Here is a 20589-nt window from a genome sequence, read left to right as displayed (position 1 = left end):
TCTGAGTTGGTATGAGCTTTCAGACTGTTCGCATTTAATTCCTACAAAGGACCAGCTTTCTTTCCAGCATTTATGCTGGGTTTGCTAGTGCCTGCCTTCCTTCAGCCAGTGCAGTTGGAATAAAAACTAGCACACCTTTTTTGCAATCAGGCCTCTGTGGTCAGATGTGCCCTACCTTGGTAGTCCTCGAGGGGTTTCAAGGCTCAGTGAGACAAAGTCGCAGTTGATCTGATGTGACGTTGGTGATGGTTGTGCTCTGAGCTTGAGGTTGGTGTAGAGCTCTCTGATTGTTCCTTCTACTTGACACTTCTGTGGCTCTGTGAAAAGACCGAATGGCAGAGATATGGTTAATGAACTTAGGGCAGTGGTCTGAGGAACATCGCAGACACGGAGATGTTTCTGAGGTCTGTGTGTCGTGCTGATTGTTGTGTTCCTCCAAAGATAAGCTGGACAAAACTGAATGGGGATTGCTGTGTTCTCTCTGGCCAGGAGAAGATGCAGGATGTCTATTGGCTGCTGCGAGTGTGCATCCGCACTATTGAGCATGGCGACAGGACTGGCTCACTTTTTGCTTTCATGCCGGAGTTCTACCTCAGCGTGGCTATGAACAGCTACAGCGCACTCAAGAACTACTTCAGCCCCGTAAACAGCATGGAGGAACTTCCAGGTAAGGGATGGGGAGGCCTTGCTAATTCTGGCCTGATACAGTCTAGAGCAAGCCACATCCTTATGGGTGAAGTAGTGGTAGCTGGGCATCATCCCTTCTGTGTCGTTTCCTGGTTGTGATGTGCTGCACCAGGATATTGTCTGTGTGCTGTGGGGCAGGCACTGTAGGTACCCACGGGTGGGCCGTGGCCATTGCTGTGCTCAGGCAGGAAGCCCATGCCTTGCCCGAAGCTGTTGCAGTGAAAATCACTGGCAGCTATGGATTTTGTTTCCAGGGCAGTACCAGGAATGGGCTGGGATGCTGGAAGATGTGATTGCCCCAGCAGTGCCTGCCACTGCCTGCTGGTTTCTGGGTGGGAGGAGATGTGTCATGAGTGCAGGAATTGGGACTGCTTTCAAATCTGCCTGGGAGTTGGATACATTCCGATAGAGAAGACCACCCTCTTGATGCCAAGAGTCTGTGTTTAGGTGGATTCCCTCTGTGCACATTCTGTGCTTTTCCTGGCTAAGTGATCCCACTGAGCTCTTAGCAAGTAGTTCTGTGCTTTCCAGAACCCGCAAAGGTAAGAAGAGCTTCTGCTCCCACCAACGAGACATTAGTGTTCACATCATTAAGTGGGGGCTGTGCCTGCTGTTGAGGGAGCAGCAGAATTGAGCAGTAGCAGATTTCTTCAGGGTCTGCAGGCTGGACATGGCTTTTCTGCATAGATCTAGGGTGTTATTTGTGTTGTTCAGCCTCTTCTGCACTGGGCATCTCTCCCTTGCTGTCCGACTCAATTGCATGGTTTTATCTTTCTCTGATTAACTGTTTCAGACTCTGCAGACTGAGGTGAGAGGCTCTGTTGGAGATGAATGTGTTTTCCCAGCTGTTTTGACAACTAGACACACAACAAAGCTGCAGCTAGCTGTAGCAGAAGTGAATTCCATGGCCTGTGCTGTGTCCACAGGAATGCTGGGACCACAGGGCTGCCCATCAGGCTGTTGGTGTGACCCCTGCTCCCTCTTTATCTTTTCAGGCTATGAAGAGACCCTGATGCGCCTCGCTGCCATCCTGGCCAAGCATTTTGCTGACTCGAGGATCGTGGGCACGGGTAAAGCTGCACTCCTCTGCTTTGGGGTGATGATGTTGCAGGTCTGGCCGGTCCCACTGCCAGTGGCTCACCAGACTTCTGCTGGGATCTGTCTGCTGAATCTGTTGAGTGCTTTATGCCTCCACGTACAAAGAGAGGCTGGGCACTGCCCTTGTCTGGTGTGTCTTGCTTATTCCAGGGTTAGATACATGACCTAGGATACCCTTTTGGGACCAGAACTCATGTCCCAGCTACTTGTGTGTCTGATCTGGGGTTATTCCTTAGCTGCCTGAGTATAAGCATGCTCTCCACATCAGCTGGGACAGCGTGTCTCCCAAAGTGAGGGTCAGTCCCTCCCAGCCTCTGGTGTTCAGATGCTCCCTGGTTTGCTGCATGTCCTTGGGTGCCTGCCCTAGTCCCTTCTCATTCCTCCTCAGACATCCGGGACTCCCTGATGCAGGCGTTGGCCAGCTACGTCTGCTACCCCCACTCGCTGCGTGCTGTAGAGAGGATCCCAGAAGAGCAGTAAGTGCTGCCCTGCCTGTTCCCGGGGAGCTGTGACAGGGCTGGGGTGGTGGCAAGGCTGGGTAGGGGAGCAGGTGGGCTGCCAAGCACCGCTGATGGTCCAGGAGCTGCAGCAGGGTGCTGGAGTTGATGTGGGAGCCTTCTATCACCCTTATACCAGTGGCTTTGCTCTGCCCCAGCTCCATGGGTCCAACTGGGTGTCCTATTTAATCCCCTGTCCTCAAATCCTTTGGGCTGACCTATATCCTTGTCTGGCAGGCGGATCTCCATGATGAAGAACCTCCTGGCTCCTTATGAGCAGCGACCCTGGGCACAGACCAACTGGATTCTCGTCAGGCTGTGGCGGGTGAGCAACCTGCATCCCTGCCCCTCTCAATGGCTGGGGCTGGTTGGACATTGAGCATTTCACTTTCCAGTAGCCGCAAAACCCAACTGTTTTTCAGCCTCTAAGATCTTTCCTTACCTCTCTTACCAGGGCTGTGGCTTTGGGTACAGATACACACGGCTTCCACACCTGCTGAAAACCAAGCCTGAGGATGCCAGCCTCCCCAGCCTGCAGAGTGAGTGGGGCAGGGGATGGGCACTCGGGATTATGATGGGTGGTGAGGGAGGACCAGCCTCTTCCTAGCAGCTGGCCCTACTGTGGGTGAGGCCAGCTGGTGAGATGGCTGCTGAAGTAGGGGAATCTTGGGCAGATATCCAGGCCTGATCTTTGCAGCCAGCATTTCCTTTCCTGGACATCCTCAGCCTCTCTGCACTGGCTGGTGACTCTTTTGCGTGCTGGGTGGTGGGTTAGATCCATCACGAGGAGGGATTCTGCCCTTCAAGGGAGAGGAGAGAGGTCCAGGGCTGTGTCCTTACCAGAGCTTTACCCCAAACTGAAAGCCTGGGAGAAGGCTCTCTGATGTCTGCAGCAAGAAGCTGCTGTGGGGAAGAGTTGGCGAGTGTGCCAAGCAGTAGGTACCCTGTGAGAGGGAGTGGGTGCCCAGGGAGGCAGGGCACTGGACAAGTTTGCAAGGAGGGAGTGTTTTAACAAGGCATCTCTCTTGGAGCCTGTCCTGCGTTTGGCACTGCAGTTTGGTTCTCAGCACTGTCACTGAACCGAGGGGTTCCTTGGTTCTATTGTGGCTGAGAAAGATGTGGGGAGGAGAAGGTACCTTTCTTGAGCTGAAGAACACATCCCAAGCTTCACCTTTGCAGGATCTGGGCCTGCCTGGATACATTCCTGACTCCCCCTCTGCTGTGGAGAAGGCTTTGTGCCAGACCTTGCTCCTGGAGAGGGGATGGGGGACAGAGGGTGATGCAGCCTGACATGGGCAGGCAGCGTGTGGAGGTGCACACTAAGCCCCGTCTGGTGGGGAGAGCTGCCTGCCTCTGTTTTAACAGTACTCTTGTTCTCTTTCTCTCTCCTGCCTGTGGGTGCCCAGGAGATCTCTCTGTTGCTAGTTTCCAGAGTAAGTTTGTTGTGCGACCCTCTTTTGTCTGGTGAAGTAGCTTTAGAGAGCTCCCTCCTTCCCCTCTTCTGTCTAGAGACCTTTCTTTGGGGGCAAAGGGCTTTACACAATGGTTGTTTTTCTTAGTTACGTCCCTGGGCAATGCCAGGCAGGTTGGTACCCACATGGCAGTCTCTGAGGCTGCATCATGGACCTGCTCTTGTAACTGTTTTATCAGCGTTACCTCTGGGGTCAGAGCTCTGCCTCAGGCTGTGGCAGCCTTGGGTTCCTCTCATCCTTGGAGGACAATGGGGAGGGCTTGGGACACATGCAGGAGGGACCTCATGACTGTCCCCTCACCCTCGTACTGCACAAGCCAGCCCTTGAGTGACTGCCACCAGTCCTGTGGGGCGGCGACCAAGCTGCCCCCGTCCTGGGAGCTCTGGGCAGGAGCAGAGTCCCTCAGCTTTCAAGGCCTCTCCCCATCCATCTTCGGGTGGCTCCGCACAGTCTGAGCCTGGAGTGGGCTGGGCTGGCTACTGGGGACTTCCTCCTGGGATTGCTATTTTAAGGCGCAACCAAATCAATAATGAATGCTGATTTAATTGAAGAGGAACAGGGGACTCAGAGGTGTCCTTGAGATGCTGCCCAGGGAAGGAGGAGGAGACGACCCCCCCCACCTTCCCACCAATCAGTCTTCACCTTGTTGAATTTTGAGCATTGGCAGGGACAACGGGACAAACTGCTGACCTGAAGGAAATCTCTGTTTGTCTGGGTCTGCTTCTGCAGGCCAGTCTGAAGAGAGCTTGGGCAAATGCCTCTTGTCTGGTGCTCCAGCCTTATCCTGCTTTGGGGATGCTTCCTTGGAGGACTGTACAGGTGGGGAAGGTGTGCTGGCACTGCCCCGCAATATCCATGAAACACACAGAGCACAGACCACCCCGTCTCCTACGCTGCCTTTTGCTCCTGCTCACCGATGGTGAGCAATGAGATGGCTGCCTGGGTTAGGCCAGGGAGGGGGAGAGGCTCAGAAAGGCTGTGTGTGTTCCTGCTTGCTTCCCAAGTTGTTCCTTAGCCCCGCTGGCACCAAACAGCTCTTGTGCAGGCAGGGCTCTGCCTCCAGTTTGGCTCCTGAGAGCAGACGGGGGCTCTGTTCAGAGGCGGGGGCAGTTCTGGTTGGCGGCTGCTGTAGGAACTTGTTTTGCTTTTATCGTGGCTTGTAGGCAAGGCCAGATGCTGTTACGGCACGCACACGGTGAGCAGCAGCGGTGGCCCAGCCTGTCTTGCTTTTACTGAGCTACAGGGTGGCTTCAGGTTGCAGCACAGGGCTCCTCTGCCCCAGGCCTTCTGCCCACGCATCCATCAAGCTGTGGAGGGTAGGTAGGTGGGACCATGAGATCATCTAGCTGAGCTGTTGTGCAATGTGGGTGAGAGAATTCACCCACATCCCTTTCCTAAGTCCAGCAAATCGCCTAAGCTAAAGAGGTCTTTCAGGACGAAATCCCATCTAGATTTGACAACACCAGAAGCATCAGCTGGCGTCGGCTGAACTGTCCAAGCCCTTCGGATGGTTCCTCACCCTCAGAAATACATCCATCACTTCTTCCTGATGGAAATGTACCTAACCTCATCATCTGTCTTCCACTGCTGCTGCTCTGCCTTTCTCTGCTGGGTTAAACTCTGTGCATTACAACATTTTATTCTTCAAAAGTGCTTGTGTAAACTCACTTCTTGATCCTTTTTAATGGTGAAAAGAAAGTGCAGCCTCTGTGTCTTATTCAGGAAGGGGTTTTGCTCTTCTGTGAGCCCCGGCGTTCACCCTTCCCATGTTTTTAGCAGCCCAGAGGTGCCAGTGTCATGCTGGCTGGAAAGCCTCCCTGATCTGCTGGTTACAGAGCCAAAACTTGCATTAGCCTGTTTGCTAGCACTTTGCTTTGGAGGCATGCAAGAGTCCCAGGTGTGCACTGGGGTGTCCTGATGCCTTGCACTCAACCTTATTGATATCTTATCCCCTGAATGCAGCTTGCTTTCCTTCTGCCTCACCCTGCAACGTTCCCTTTGGTCCTCTCTAAATACATCTTTGAACAGGAGCAGTTTACCGGTGACGTGAATCACTGCATCCCCAGCTTACCCCTTTCACTGCTGTTTCGTCAGTCCAACAGCCACAGCCACTGAGCAACAGCTATTCCACATCTACATCTGGATCCTTTCAAAAACCTCAGATTAGCATTGGGTGGAACTGCTTTGCTTCTGAATCTAGTCTATTTGGGGCTTTCTTCCTCTGTGCTCTCAGCTCTACTCTAAATGCTGCAGCATCCAGAGAACCCCCTTGGGCTGCTGACCAAGGAGTCTCACAAGTAGCCCTGTTATAAATCTTCCTGGGTCATTAGCAAACTATAAAGTACATAATTATCTTTCTGTGATGAAAGTACATGACCCTGCTTCTTTACAATTATCTAGTAGCAGCACTTATTGAAGGCTTCCACTTTGTCTGCTTTATTAATTTTTAACTCTCTCTATTAATGGGCCTCTGCTACTGTTAGACTTTCTCCCATTACTACTTCTTTTAATAATTCTGCTAGAATTTTTTCCTATAGTTGAAGAAACTTTGCATATAGCGTGGTTAGTCGTGGATGTTTCTTTTATGTCTTCTCCTTCTGTTACCCCCTTTCTCCTTGTTTTCATCAACCACTGGCAATATTTCTGTTCACTTTACCTTTTACATTTTAACTTACGTCTTTGCTTCATCCTGGTCTCAGTGAACCTTTTAACCCAAGCGCTTGGTGTAGCACTGGGTCTTTCTGGCTGCCTAATAATCTTCTTAAAGAACTCTGTGTTTTTATTCACTATTTCTCCCTCACCTAGATTTTTTTTTTCCCTCTGACTATTTTGCTTATATTTTTGTGGGGAAGTTTCTGTTGTGGAAACATCGGATATATCTATAACCGCTTGGGGCCATGCTCTGTTGCCCACATTAAATGTATTGAGGTCATAATTTCTGGCCTTGGAAAACCACCGATTTCTGTTCCAATGACTGATCTTTATCTGCCATAATGAAGGCTAAGCCAAGACTGAGTGGCTTTTGTATTGGGGAGTTACAAGTTTTAGAAATACTAATGACATACTGTTGCCAGGATCAAGAAAGTGACCACATCAGTGAGTATGTACAGACTCGCTATGAAGTGATGATCCTGTCTGAAATGGCACACGTAAGAGCTGTGTCCTTACCCAGGAGGGCAGTGGTAACTGAGACGTGAAGGAGGTGGGTGGAAATGCCTCAGCAAAGATGACTATCTTGCAAATGAAGATGAACACAGCACCAGGGCTAGGTTTCTGGATGCCGCTAATGATTGCCCCACGGAGAACCTCATGTGGGAGCTCATGCAAGGGGCGAAGCTGCTCTTGCTGTATTCCAGGGCTGGTTCCTTATGTTGCTTTCAAAGAACAGCAGTGATTGCAGCGTCTTTAGATTCAGAATCCTCTTGGGAGCAACAAAAGCTGAGGAACTCCACTGTTTCCTGGTGTTAGCTTAAAACCTGAAAAAAACCTACATAACTGTGGAGAAGTTTGACCAGAGGCACCACTTTTTAATGCTGTTACAAACTGGCACGGTCTTTGCCAGCAGCAGGGAAAGCATTTAAGAGCATAGAATTGGAGGTTTGGAGCAAATTCACATCAGTTATTGGAAGAAGACCATGAGGAAATAGTCATTGGCTAAAAATCAGGCTAAAGCAAGTTATTACAAGCGTAAGAGCATCCTTCAAAAAGCCAAAGCTGCCTTCAAATGAGGTAAACTTTGGCTGGGAGATTCATGTTGAGATCTGTCCTGACTTGAAATGTTGGTAAAAGAGGCTTTGGCGATGAACCAACAGGACAACCCTCAGAGCTCATCTGTGAAGAGTGGTGAGTGATCCTTGCGTAGAACTGCTTCAGCACTCGGAGGCTGGAAGGGAGCTGATATAAGGGAAAAGAGAACACAAAAGCTCAAACCTGCAAAAGGACCTTCTAATTCTGAATGACTGGGAGAGAAAAAGCAGATGGAATTCAATGTTCCCAGATGTAGATTGGTGAACAGAAGGGAAAATGAGATTAAAAATCAGTGGGCTGTGAGCTGAGCATGACCCTTAGAGACAGGATTGCAGGGTGGGCTCTCTCAGGTCTGTCTGTGCACCGTCCTGAGAAAAGAGCCACAGTATTTCAGGTGTGACCTCCCCAGGGCCAAGCAAAGGGGTGACACCTCCTCTTGATCTGCACCTACCTCTTAGTTGTAGCAAGAGCCCTCATCTGTCCCCTGTTCAAGCTGTTACCCTACAAAACCCCTTCATACGATGGTGCCCAGACTGTTATTTTCCATCCAGGACTGATATTTGTGATCGTTCTTCCGCAGGTACAGAAGTTTATCCTTCTTGTTGAATATGATCGGGTTTTTTTTTCCCCAATCCTCAAGTTTCTCAGGGTGCCTCTGGCGCATTGAACAAAGCCCCTTCTTTAGTGTCATCTGCAAATTTGGTAAGGGTGTGCTGTGCCCCATTGTCCATCACTGACAGAGAAGACAAAGAGATGGCCTCCAGTGTTGACTCCTGGGCATCTCCACTTGTGCCTTGCAACCAGCACGTTCCTGAGGATCTTGAACTATAATTCTTGCAAAAGGGTTATCCTTGAACTGTCATCCTATTGTAATCTTGTGGAAAATATCAGCTTGATGCCCGCTCAAAGGAACAAATTACACAGCAGCAATTATGAGGAAAGGAAAACAAAACAAAACCACATTATGCCTTTGTGCAAATCTGCCACGTGCTTGTGGTTTGGATGCTGCATGCACTTCTGATTCCACCAAAGAAAATCTGGGAGAGCCAACAAGGCTCAGGGAGGGATGGTGAAGGGGACAAAGACGTGACAGTTTCTGTATGAGAAGCTGTAGAGGCTGAAGCTGTTCCTGTTCGAAAGACTATCGTAAAGGTGTGAAATCATGGCTAGCTGGAGGAATTGACTGGAGAGCAGCATCACTGTCTTTCCCAACAGAAGGAGGGGACTGCAGAGAATAAATCTTATCAAATAAAGCAAAAATGAGCCAAGCTCAAATCTGAATTCCTCCTGCCGCATACAATTGAGCTATGAAATGTTATTCCAGGACACAATGCTAAAGGGTTACACAGTTTCAGGGGACACTGAGCAAGAAATCTACCGAGGAGCACTAAAAACATAAAAAGGACATCTGGCTTGGGCAGTCCCTAAGCACATGTAGCCAAGGGCTGGGAAAGTACTTGCAGGTGGGAGTAGGACATCAAAGATGTTTCTTGTGATGAAAACCCTCCCAAAGATGTGCTTTTAGGCAGGATCAAAGCCAGGGCGATGGCCTGCCTGGAGTGATTATGCACTGTGAGATGTCAGCGCTTGTCCTCCATAACAACAGAAGCTCATTGCACTTGCTAGTGGGTATTTACAGAATAATTTATCCTGTTCCCATCTGAGCTGACAGTCTCCTGCCATCCCTCTCTGGCTTTGCTAGCAATGTGCCCGTAGTTATGCCTTGCTTCTCAATCCCTAGGGATGTGATGGAGGTCACCCTGTGTTTCCTTTGCCTGTGCTGGCCTTTTGAGCAGGCTGTGACCCCAAAGACCTTCTGCAGTCACAGCATGGCTTGTTCCTCTGGGTGCTGCAGTGCTGGTGGTGCCAGAGCTTCCACCTGCTCTTACTTAGTAATAGCTTCTAGTAGAGGGAAAAGTAGTTACACTGGGTTTTTTCCCCTATATTTGGTAAATCTGCTCAAGTTTCTTTCTCCAAGCCCTGAATTTTAGCCTGTGGTTTGAACTCTAGTACCATTCCCTCGTAGTGTCGAACGCTTTTGTGAGCCTTTCGCTGACAGTGGGTCCTTCTGCTGGTGAGCAGCATCCATCCTATTTGTGCCCCTTCCTTTCCCTGCCCATCCGTGGGGAATGGTGCCCCACACAGCCCTGACTGTGTTTCCCAGTAGCTGGGTCTGACCCTGTCTGCGCTCTTGATAGTGAAAAAGTCCAGAGGTGAGATGCCACGTACCACAGGGCTGTGTCTGTGCTCAGGCTGAACCTGGCCAGGGAGGCTCTGCCTGAGCCTTGCCGAGGGCAGAGCCAGCCCCAGCTCCATGCAGAAACCTCTCAGGAGTGGGATTTGTGAGGTACCTTCCTTCCCGGACGCAGGCAGACAGGCACGGCCATGTGAGGCCATGCTGGCTCCGGGCAGCTGCTGCCACACTGGTATCAGCAGCAATTAATGCTGAGCTGACCGTGGGCCTCTGCAGAGCTGAGTGGAAGGGCTGCTGAGCTGCAGGGCAGTGTTCCTCTGCACGTGGGCTCTTCCCTGGTTAATTCAGGCTGGCATTGCAAAAAAGTGCTTGGAGGCCTGAGAGGCGAGATCGCTGCTTAGAATAGTCCTTGTACCCCGGCTCCCAGTGCCCTGCCATCTCTGCTTACTGTAAAACACAAGCCAGCATCTACCAAGCCCAGGACCGGGCTCTCCACCTGCTCTTGCCCCGCACCCACAGCCACTCTGGGACCAGCCCGCTGAAGCTGTCGCTGTCTGGTTTCAGAGCCATGTCCCTCCACCTTGCTGCAGCAGCACATGGCAGACCTGCTCCGCAGCGACCGCGACCTGGCCCCCAGCTTCCTCAACAGCGTCCTCAACCAGCTGAACTGGGCTTTCTCCGAGTTCATCGGCATGATTCAGGAGGTGAGTGTGCCACCCAGGGCTGCGGGGTCCGGCACTCAATGGGTGCCTGTGTCCTACATGCAGCGAGGCCCAAGACACAACTCTGGGGTTGGGCATTCATGGGAGCTGAACTGGGCTGGGGGTCGTGGCCCTCCTTTTGGGAAGGGGCACCTTGTTAAGCTCTCTCCATTGCTTGGCAGATCCAGCAGGCAGCGGAGCGCTTGGAGAGGAACTTTGTGGACAGCCGCCAGCTGAAAGTGTGTGCCACCTGCTTTGACCTGTCGGTGAGCTTGCTCAGGGTGCTGGAAATGACCGTCACGCTGGCACCAGAGATCTTTCTGGACTGGAATCGCCCGTCATCAGAGCTGTTGCTTCGGAGGCTTGCCCAGGTATCATCCTTTAGCGGGGTGCGAAGAAGCATCCTCTGAAGGGGCATGGGGGCCCCTCTGCCCTCTCTTCAGATGTGCTGTGAAGCAGGAGCTCCTGCTGCAAATGCTGTAGGAGCTTGCTACAGCAAGCTCAACTGCTACAGAACAAGTGGTGCTCCCTAAAATCTACTGCTCCTCTCCTTTGCAACTAGTCTGACCACAGCTGATCTCTACCTTTACTGGGAGGGGGAATGACAGCTATTTAAATCTTCCTTCAGAGGGTCTATGGCCAGTTTCGGCCACAAAAATGCTGAATTCTCCTGTGACAAGCAATGCCATGAAATCTGGAGAGGAGGTGTGGTACATCTGAGCAAAGAGCTGTGGAGAGTACAGCTAGCTTCAGAGGGAACATGCCCCTTGGGCAGGCATCTTGGTCCTTTATCCGTCAGTCCTAGATTATGGTACCAAACATCTCCGCTTCCCTGCTGGGGTGGCTGGGACAGCCCCATTCCAACCCACAACACCCTTAGGCTCCAGTAAATTAGTTTCTGTTCTGAAGCATGAGCAACCCTGGAAATCCCTGAGGACAGGCTGTTCTTGTACGAGCCAGCCTGGAGGGGAGCAGTCATATATACCTTACCTATACTGCAAGGGTTGTGTTGATCCAAGGGTTGAGGCTCAGGGCTCTGAGCAGATGAGTCAAAGCAAGACATAGTGGGGTCTGGTACAGCAATCATGAGGGAAGTGCTCAGCCTGGGATCCTGGGGTTTCTGTAGGGATCACCGTGTGAGGAGGAAAGTGAGGGGCCCTTAGCAGGTGGTTTAGGCAAGGTGGGAAATAGGCAGCAGAGAGCGGGGTGCTGTAGCATCCCCCTCGTGTTCTAATGCTGCTATGAAGCCATGTCCCACCACTGAACATGCCCGCAGAAGGGAGCAGTGTTCTTCTCTTCATGCCTGAGGGCGACAGGAAGAGGGATGCTGCATCTGAGAGACGGTGCTCAGCTTGCAGTGGTGGTGTCAAGCCTGGAGCAGTCCCTGTTCATCCCACTGGGGGTTTGGGTGAGAGCTAATGGTGGCTAATTAAGTGTCTTCACAGCTGATTCCTTCTGTGCTGGTCATAGGCAGAAATCTCTGCCTGTGGCGATGTTCTGTCAAGCAGAGCAGCAGATTGCTCTCTGCGCTCATCCCGTGCTTCAGGGCTGGTAGGTCTGTCCTGCTGCCAGCTCGCTCTTCACAGGCTGTGGCTGTCCTAGGGACTGTAGCTTTTGCTTGCCAAGAGCTTTTATCCACAGAAGTAGCTTGGCTTCTGTAGGTGGGATTCGGATTTAGGTGGAAGATGCCGAGATTCAGGTGTCTTGACCTCAGACTGACTCTTCCCTGGGAGGTTTGTGTCTGGTACAACCACTGTGGTATGGTGCCACCTCCTTCTGTGCCAGGGCCAAGCTAGGTCTGTGCTGCGAGCCTCCTTCTGTGCATCCACCAGCTCCCAGGCACTGAGCCCGAACTGTAAGGACATGCTGCCCCAAAGTGTGTTCTTTGGATTCTCCTCACAGGAAGGCCCTCCAGAAAATACAAACCCTCTCTGCTTTTCCCTACACAGCTCTTGAACCAGGTGCTGAACCGTGTGACAGCTGAAAGGAACTTGTTTGACAGGGTGGTCAACCTCCGTCTGCCAGGTGAGTCCATTCATTAACTCTCTGTCCTGCTGCTTCGAAAACATGCTGGAGGCATGCCCTTGGGAAGCGAGGGGTGGCTTGTGCTGAAGGTTGGCACTGGGATGGATAGGATCAGATCTCATGGCTGGGAAGCCTGTCTTGTCCCGCAGACTGCCACAGAAGTGCTGTCTTCAGAAGACATGTAAATCATCCAAATGGACCTGAGCATTGGTGCTCTCCGGAGGCCCTTAGCCTCTATCTGCCCAGCAGCTCTGGTTCCCTCCGGGATCTGTCCTCACAAGGCAGCTGATGCATGGGCTTGGCTGTCCACAGTGTTAGTGGCAGCTGTGCTGTGCCTGGGCAGGGAGGTGCCTTGCTAGACACTGCTCTGACACAGGTTAGGTGGGAGCTGTTTGAAAGGCTCAAAGCCCTGGACAGATTGTAGTTCAGGTGTCAGGCTTGGTTGCTGTGCTCTGCATTGAGTAAAGGTGCACTGACTTGCTGGGGGAAGCCATTCTCAGCAACATCAGCCCTCTTCCTCACAGAGGTGACTGTGGGCAGCTGAGTTGGGCCTGTTAGCAGAGACTAGCTCCAGGTGCTGTGTTACGGGCATCCTATATTTCCCGTACAGCAGCTGGATTTTCCTGCCCGCTAAGGAGGGGACAGACCACCTTCTCCTCTTGAGGTCTGGAAGAGGCAGGGGTGCTCCATCGTGAGAGCAGTGCCTGAGTCTGGGGTTTACATTAGTGGGGAAGACTCCTCTGTCCTTGATGAAACCCGTGGCCCCACCGGAGAGCCCAGGTCACAGTCCTTACCTCCTGGACTGCTCCACCACCAAGTCTGGAAGCAGCAGTACAGCCCTGCTCTGCCTGTCATGCAGTGGCAGCAGCTCTATCTTTCTCTTTTGCTTCTGCAGGGCTGGAGAGCGTGGACCACTACCCAATCCTTGTGGCCGTGACAGGGATACTGGTCCGGCTGCTTGTGGACACTGATGTTCAGGGGTGAGTGGCTTTTGAAGTCCAAAGCATGGAGTCACTGCATGTGGCATGGCTGCAGTAGTCAGTACCGTGGGAGGTGTTGCAGGAGTGATGTGGGTGCGTGGGGACTGAAGGGAGACGAGGCAGATGTGCATGGAGCAGGCAGAAGCCGAAGAGCCACACACCCCTGCAGCAGCTGCATCCCAGTGCTACTGCTGGGTGCAAAACTCCTTCGTGTGGTGCAGGAAAGCCCTCGTGAGAGGTAGCTATGAGGTGCTGTTCTGACAGCACATGTGCACCCTCCTCCTCGGGATGGGGTCTGGCAGGACAGCTGCTGTCGGAGGTTGTGAGCGCCGCATGTAAAAGCTGTGCTGATGTGGTGACGCAGGCAAAGTGCTACAGCACAGCGATGGGTGGAAGGGAGTTGGTTCATTAAAGCTCCTTCGCTCTGGACCCATCTCAGAAAGGCATCAAAATGTGTGCAGAGCGCTCTGGCTGCCCAGACCTGTGATGCAAGGTGATGCTGATTTTCAGATGAAGCAAATCTTGTCTTTATGGTGACCAGCTATTCAGAGAGACAGCACTGGGGGAATGGTGTGGCTGGACAAAGCCACAGCTGACCTGGTGGTTTATGTGTGTCTGTGCCTGCTTGTGCAGAGTCCTGTAAATAGGCTTATTCTGATACCCTCTGCAGCCTTGCCTCTTCTCTCTCCCAGTGTCATTTATGGGTGTCTCGCCTGGCCACTGTGCCCTGTAGGGTGCTGCACATCCTGCTTGTTTTCACATTTGGAGAACATGATAGTCTCTGGCTTTGCAGAGTGCAGAGCCCCATCTGGCCAAGCAGCTCAGCCCTGCAGCCAGTCTTTCAGTTGCTTCTTTCAAGGACTCAAAGATGTACACAAATATATCTAATTATATCCTGCCTCCCGTGGCTGCTGCACCAGTCTCACAGCCCCAAGTGTGACAGTGCCAAGAGCTTAGCACAAGGTCATTGATCAGTGGCCGTTCTGGACTGTGAAGAGGGGTGGATTTTGCTTGCCCCCAGAATCCTGCTCTGTGGAAAGGGCAAGCATTGTGAATTTGACACAACTAGACAGTTCTTCCTGGAGGGAAGTGGGGAGTTAATAAAGCAGTTCGCTGCATGCCAGGCAGGATGAGAAGTCCTTCCCTGGCTCCCTGTCCCAGGCCAGGTCACTTGTAGAGTCAAAGAGAGGGAGGGATAAAGCTCTTCTTCTGGCCCTCAGTTTAGCAAACTCCAAAGAGCGCTGGGAAGATGGTAGTGTGATGACAATCACGTCCTCCCTAGCCTGCAGGGAGTCCTGAGGAGACAAAAAGCTTCCAGACTGTGTCTTCTTTACCTGAAAAGCCAGTTGTGCTTTGGGTTAGTGAAGCCTGGGCAGCGTGTCAGAGGGCTGTACATCGCCAAGTGGCACCGTCCCCCGTCTGCCAACAGCATCTGCCACGTCTCGGGCAGCGGTGGGCTGCGCCGTCACAAACGAGAAGTGCCATATCCTGTGGCTGGAGAGTGGCAAGTCTCTGACTGATCTTCAAGGGCTTTGTAGTCACCTCCTTGGGCAGTGGAAAGTAGAAATAAATACAAAATGGGGAACGATGCGACAAAAGCATCATGTCCTTATGGTGGACCTAGCTGAGCAGGAGAAGTACAAGGTGGAACAAGAGGAAGCCCAGGGAAAAACATCTATAAAACAAAATGCTTCTATGTGATTTTGCAAAGCCCTGCACTAAATCTGAGGTTTGATACGTCACTGATCTATAAAAGGCAAGCACGCGTTGCAGGGGAGTCATTGAGGTCAATCAAGACAAAAGAACTGAGGCTGGTGGCTTGGAGACCCTCTACCTCTACCCAAGCAGAGGGTGTGGGTAGCCTGATGGTAGAGATCAGTGTGGCCACAGGCAAAATATCTTGCATGGAAGAGAAAACTGAGCCACACACCTTCTTTGTAGCACTCTGAATTGAGGACTAGGGTGTGAGTGTTGTACCCTGCTTACGGAGTGGTTCTGCTCCATGCAGGTGCATTGAAAAACAGCAGACACAGGATGGAGAAAAACAGTAGGTGTGAGAGGAAATGCAGAGGCTTTTCTGCTGCCTTTGCATTCTTTGAGGGTTCAGTCCTGGTTTGATCCTGTGTGCAAGTCTTTTGTCACCATCGCCACAGGGTGGTGAAGACTGGGAGGTGTAGCTGGGGTGAGCAGAGCACCACAGGGATGTCCTCCCCACAGTTGCCCAAAAAACAGGGAGATGGTACAGGTCAACAATGGCTGGCCTGGAGCAGGGCGATGGGAAGCATCTGTCTCCAGGCACATGAGTAAGAGGATGGTCTGTGGAATGGAAAAGGGGAATTTAAACCATCCTCAGGTCTGTACACTCCCATGGGAGATGATTGGCGTGGGTCGTGTTGCTGCAAGGAGTAACTGAAGAGATTTAAAGGATTCTGTAAAGGGTCCCATCCTGGTTAAAGTAACCAGGCTCTCCAGAGCAGACCATTTATATGAAGAGGAGACAGCTTTCCTTTTTCCCTTCCTCTCAGTGGAGTGAGCAGCATAACAGTATGGGCTTTGTCCCTTCCTCAGAAGCACTCTGCTCGGGCAGTGCTGGAAGCAGGTAGAAATGTCTTCCAGGTCCCATTTGGTAACTCCCAGATTGCCAGAAATCATTAACAGAGAGAGGTTATCCAACCCACATTTGCACATAGGAATTTCTCTGTGGGAATTACCTGGGACACTAGCTGTTACCCTGACTGGTTCCCTGCGAGGAGGCTGTGCCCCAGAGGACGAGGACAGGGGACAGGACCTTGGGTGACTTCCTTGGCTTGGCTGTGGTTTTTCTGGTTGCCTCTAACCCAGCAAGCTGATGCTGTGCCAGGCACTTCCTTGGAAGATGCTGCAACCTTTGCCCTGGGACGGAGAGGACAGGTTCATCTGGGAGTGGAGGAGTGAGGTCGCATTTATGGGGCCAAAACATTCCTGTGGGGAAGGGTGGGAGTAAGGACAGCCAGGGCCCTGCCGACTCATCCAGCCGCGTAATCAGGATGCAGTCATGCCTCAGCTGCTCCTTACCCAGCATGGGATGCTCAGCCAGGCATCAAGTCCTCTTGCTACGGACTCCTGGCATCAAACAGAGCCATTAAGCACAAGAAAAGGGAACATTGCCCAGGCCGGGATGTGATGAGACAGTTGATACATCGTACACCTTAGTCCCTGGATGGAGCGGGCTCTGTTTTTGAGAGAGAAGGAATGCATTTCCTCGTCGAGTCCGGCAGGGCGGCTAGTGCTGCTCATGGTGAACCAAAGCTTCAGTGCCCACCTCGTCTGGGCTTACTGACCTTTGCAGCAGGGCCTGGGGATTTCATTGCTTGGCTCCCTCCCTGGATGTAATGGACTTTGCAAACAGGGGCAGAGGAGAATTAGTTCAGGGCACAGATAGGGAGCTGCTAGCTCAAGCTGGGGTCCCTCAGCAGAGTCTTCTAGTTCCCAGGCAGGAGCGTGGCAGTTGCCCTGTTTCCCAGCAGAGCAGCTGCCTCTCCCTCAAGGACTTGCCAGGAGGGAGCCAAACCTCATCAGCAAGCAAGAGCAGGGCAGCCTGATGCTGGGGGCTGGGCTGTCTCACCAACAGGCAACAGCTCCTTGGTTTAAAACTATTTTGGTCTCTGCAATGTTGTTGTGAGACTGCTCGGGCCCTCCTGATGTGCTGCCCCCTCCCAGCCCTCGGGTCTGACAGCAGCTGGGCAGCACCTTTGTTGCAGGGAGTCTCAGTGCCTGGCAGAGCCAAGGAGGCAGGGATGCCCGTGTGTTGCCTGTTTGCCAGTCCCTAATGACTGAGCCTCGGTTTTGCAGGGAGGAGGGAAGGCAGGATCTGGCAAGCTGAGCCAGGAATTGGTCTGAATCGTTGGGTCCGTGCCAGAGGCCCTGGCTGCCTTCAGCTGGTATCATCCCCCTGTTTGTCTGCTAAATAATTGAGCGTGTTTTCTATTAAGCCTCCTTTGGAGTGAGCTAATGGAGTGGCATTAGAGCTTGTGTAAGGATCCTGGTGAGAGTGAGCATCAGGGGAAGGGGTGAGGCCCAAAGGTGAGGTTGTTGGTTCTCTGCGTGTGAGGACACGTTGTAATTAGGACTGGGCATTTAAGTTGGAACAGGCTTTGTGGAAAGTGAGTGGCCATCCCCAAGCAGAGATTAACCATATTATGCTGCGGCTCGGCCACCGCTCCTCTCCTCGGGCTTCCCCCGTGCCCTGTGGACACCATCCCCTCGGAGACAGGGGGAGTGAGGCCACGCAGCGCCTTCCCCAGCCCTGCCCATGGCTGATACTCTCAGTGTGAGTCTGGAGGGTTAGGGCACGTGCAAGGAGCCAGTGAACTTGTCTGCAGTGCAACCATACAAGAAAAGATCTAAGCAGCCTTCAAGGTGTATCTCGCAGGGACTTATGCCCAAAAGATGGAGAAGACAGAGGGAAGAGTACTGTGGTCACCAGGAACATGGGTGGTACCAGCTAGCAGAGCACAGGATGGGGATCCTGGGCTGGAAACAGCCACGCTGTGCCAGTGGGATGCTGAGCACGAGCCAGCAGAACCTGCCAGGAGAACTGGCACTGGACTGACATGATGTTGGGGTAATTCTGTCTGCATCTCTGCACTGTTCTCCATTGCACAGCACAGATGGGTGCAGAGGGACAGACTGGCAGGAGGGAGGAGACAGAGAGGTTCCCTGGGCAGAAGTAACACGTTGGTGAGCAGAAAGGTGAGGAGACATGAGGCCAGGTGGAGGAGGCAGGCTAAGCAGACACTGTTCAATTGCTAGATGGTTTTGGGGTCACCTCCACTGGAAAAGTCACAGAAGATCCCAGTCTGTGGGTTCCTAAACTCAGCCTGGCCACCCACCTGCATGCTCGAGCACTGCTGAGACCCTGGGTACTGGGCTGGTCCCTGCTGGACATGGTAGTTCTCTGCAGTCCCGTAGGACACTAATTACTGATCACTTAAACACTAGTGCTCCTTCAGCACATATCGATGAATAAGCTGTGGTGGAAGGAGGTGCAGGAGTAGAGATTTCACGGACCACTCAGTCTGAAGGAGTCCTTGCTCTAAAAGCTCAGAAAATGAGTGGTACTCAAGTCTTGCAGTGTGTAATGTATGAGTGTGAGTGTGAGCCAGAGCATGGAGGAATGACTAGCTCAAATCTAGGTTTCACAGGTGAAAAAGGAGTCTGGCCTTACTGATCTTACAGTTTTTACAAGCTGCTGGCTACAAACGCTACATCCTGAGCAATGGGACTGCCCAGACTGGGATCTCCCAGCCCCTTGGGGCTGTCGGGCACACGCTGGGAAGCAAGAGCAGGCATCGTGCTGTTCAGCACCAGGCTTTGCTGCGTCAAGCTCTTTGGGAAACTGTGAGCATCATAAGGAAAGGATCCAGGTCCAAACATATACATCGTGTGTCCAGCCCTCAGCCCCAGCAGAGGGGAACAGGAAGGGACAGGCATGTGAAGTGCTGGGGAGACAGGAGTCAGCGTTGGAGACTGGTCCCCAAAAGCTAGTCCCTATCCCCACGTACGCAGGCACGGGTCCCTGCATGCCGGGAGGCCATGCTTTGTGCTGACCCATTGCTTTGCTCTGCAGAGTCAAGGAGCGAGAGGCTGGTTTGGCAGCGAGCCGGGGCTGTAATGGTGCAGATGGCTGCCGAGAGAGGACGATGTATTCCTCGGGGGACCATCCATTACGTTTCCCAACTCCTGCCTGTCAGGAAGGCTGTGCTCCTGGCTATGATTTTCCTTGCTGAGATGATTTGCCTTTCAGGCTGCTTAACGAACTGCTTCAACAGTTCAAACTGCCTTGCCTTGCTCGTTGGAGCAGCAGTGTGGTGTGGGGTCCTTTCCAAGCATCAGCAAGGTGTGAAACGCAGCAGCAAGATTTTCCTGGGTAAAGGCAGTGGGGAGCCCTTGGGGGCAGCACTGATACAGACCTCAGGTATGCTGTCCCTGGCATAGTGGGGCTCAGCCTTCCTGCAGGGATAGGAGAATTGCAGCCAGCCTAGAAGAGCTCTCCTGGGATTCTCCAGGCTGGAGTGTCCCTTGAGAGGCCCTCGGGAGCTTTTCTTACACTCCAGTTGGCCTGAGCCTTCCCCAAGCTTCAGTCATTAGCCTCAGCTGACGATGCAGGCTTGAAGGAGCACTAATGCCTGGGAAGCTCATGTTGGCGCCAGGGAGGGGGAAGGTTTGCGAGGAGACCCACAAGGATGGCGACAGAAGAGCAGTGGGTGGGTAACGCCCACTCTGGGTGCTGGACCCCAGAGCAGCACTTCACCTTTCCTTTTGGAGGAAGATGCGGTGCTTAGATGCGACACATGCTCCAGCATGGGCTCGGCACCACCTCAGCAGGTGCAAGCAATGCTCAGGGCAGTACCTTCAGCAGGTTTGGACCTGGACCCTCTCAGCTGGGACTCTTGTCTTTCCCAGACATTCCCAGGGCAAATTCAAACCATCCTTCCCATGGGGTCTTTGTCTGGGTGCAAAGCCAGGGGATGGCATCACCTCAGCTCCATCCTCAAGGGGCAGGGTGCCACTCACCTATCAGTCTGACATCGAAGCACCTTATCACCCCCTGGCAGCACCCCAGCATGGCTGGCTCGGCATCCCAGGCTCATCAGGAGCGCTGTGCTAATGCGAGGTGACAGGGCCGGCAGCGGTGGGTGCGCGGGGAGCAAGGGTGCAAGCCAGCACGGCCTGTCGCTCCGCATCCCAGTGCCTTCGCCAGCCACCGAGCAGCAGCCGAGGGGCACGTGGCAGGGGTACACGTATCGCATGAAGCTGTGCACAAGGTCGGTGTCAGGAGGGGTGCTGGGAGGCTGTGGTTGTCTCAGGATAGCTGCTCTCCCAAACACTCTCCCCTCCTTGGATGGGTGGGGGGTTTCTAACAAGTGCTTTGGGCACGGTTGACTTTTTGCTGGGAAAAAAGCTACTTGTTTCCTGGCTGAAAAAGTTGAAGGACAGGTCCTAGCGCTGTCCCAATGCCACAGGGCCCTTCCCTTCCCTCTGGTCGCAGGGCTGCCAGCAGCTCTTGGGGCTGTGGCAGGGATGCAGATTGGGAGAAGGTCTACGAAGGGTCCTCGTCCCCGTTTGCACTGCCCAGGTTGTGTCTGAGCTGTGCTCCTGCTGGCAGTCTGGCCCCAGCATCCCCTGTCCTGCAGGTGACAGCCACAT

At 52.8% G+C, this 20589-nt stretch overlaps 1 protein-coding gene across 3 annotated transcripts in view; it reads left to right on the top strand.

Annotated features, from left to right (window-relative positions):
• RNF123 (ring finger protein 123) overlaps nt 1-20589 on the top strand; it is a 51135-nt gene that overhangs the window by 24211 nt on the left and 6335 nt on the right. For all 3 annotated transcript variants that reach the window (XM_074836559.1, XM_074836560.1, XM_074836558.1), the window contains exons 27-35: nt 490-667; nt 1683-1757; nt 2174-2261; nt 2520-2607; nt 2737-2821; nt 10260-10399; nt 10579-10767; nt 12346-12421; nt 13317-13401. In XM_074836559.1, the coding sequence (XP_074692660.1) occupies nt 490-667; nt 1683-1757; nt 2174-2261; nt 2520-2607; nt 2737-2821; nt 10260-10399; nt 10579-10767; nt 12346-12421; nt 13317-13401 (1004 nt within the window). The remainder of the gene's footprint in view (nt 1-489; nt 668-1682; nt 1758-2173; nt 2262-2519; nt 2608-2736; nt 2822-10259; nt 10400-10578; nt 10768-12345; nt 12422-13316; nt 13402-20589) is intronic.

This window comes from Strix aluco, chromosome 11, assembly GCF_031877795.1.
Source record: "Strix aluco isolate bStrAlu1 chromosome 11, bStrAlu1.hap1, whole genome shotgun sequence".
Classification (NCBI taxonomy): Eukaryota; Metazoa; Chordata; class Aves; order Strigiformes; family Strigidae; genus Strix; species Strix aluco.
Note: the sequence above shows the minus strand (reverse complement) of the source record. Positions and strands in the feature narration are given on the sequence as shown.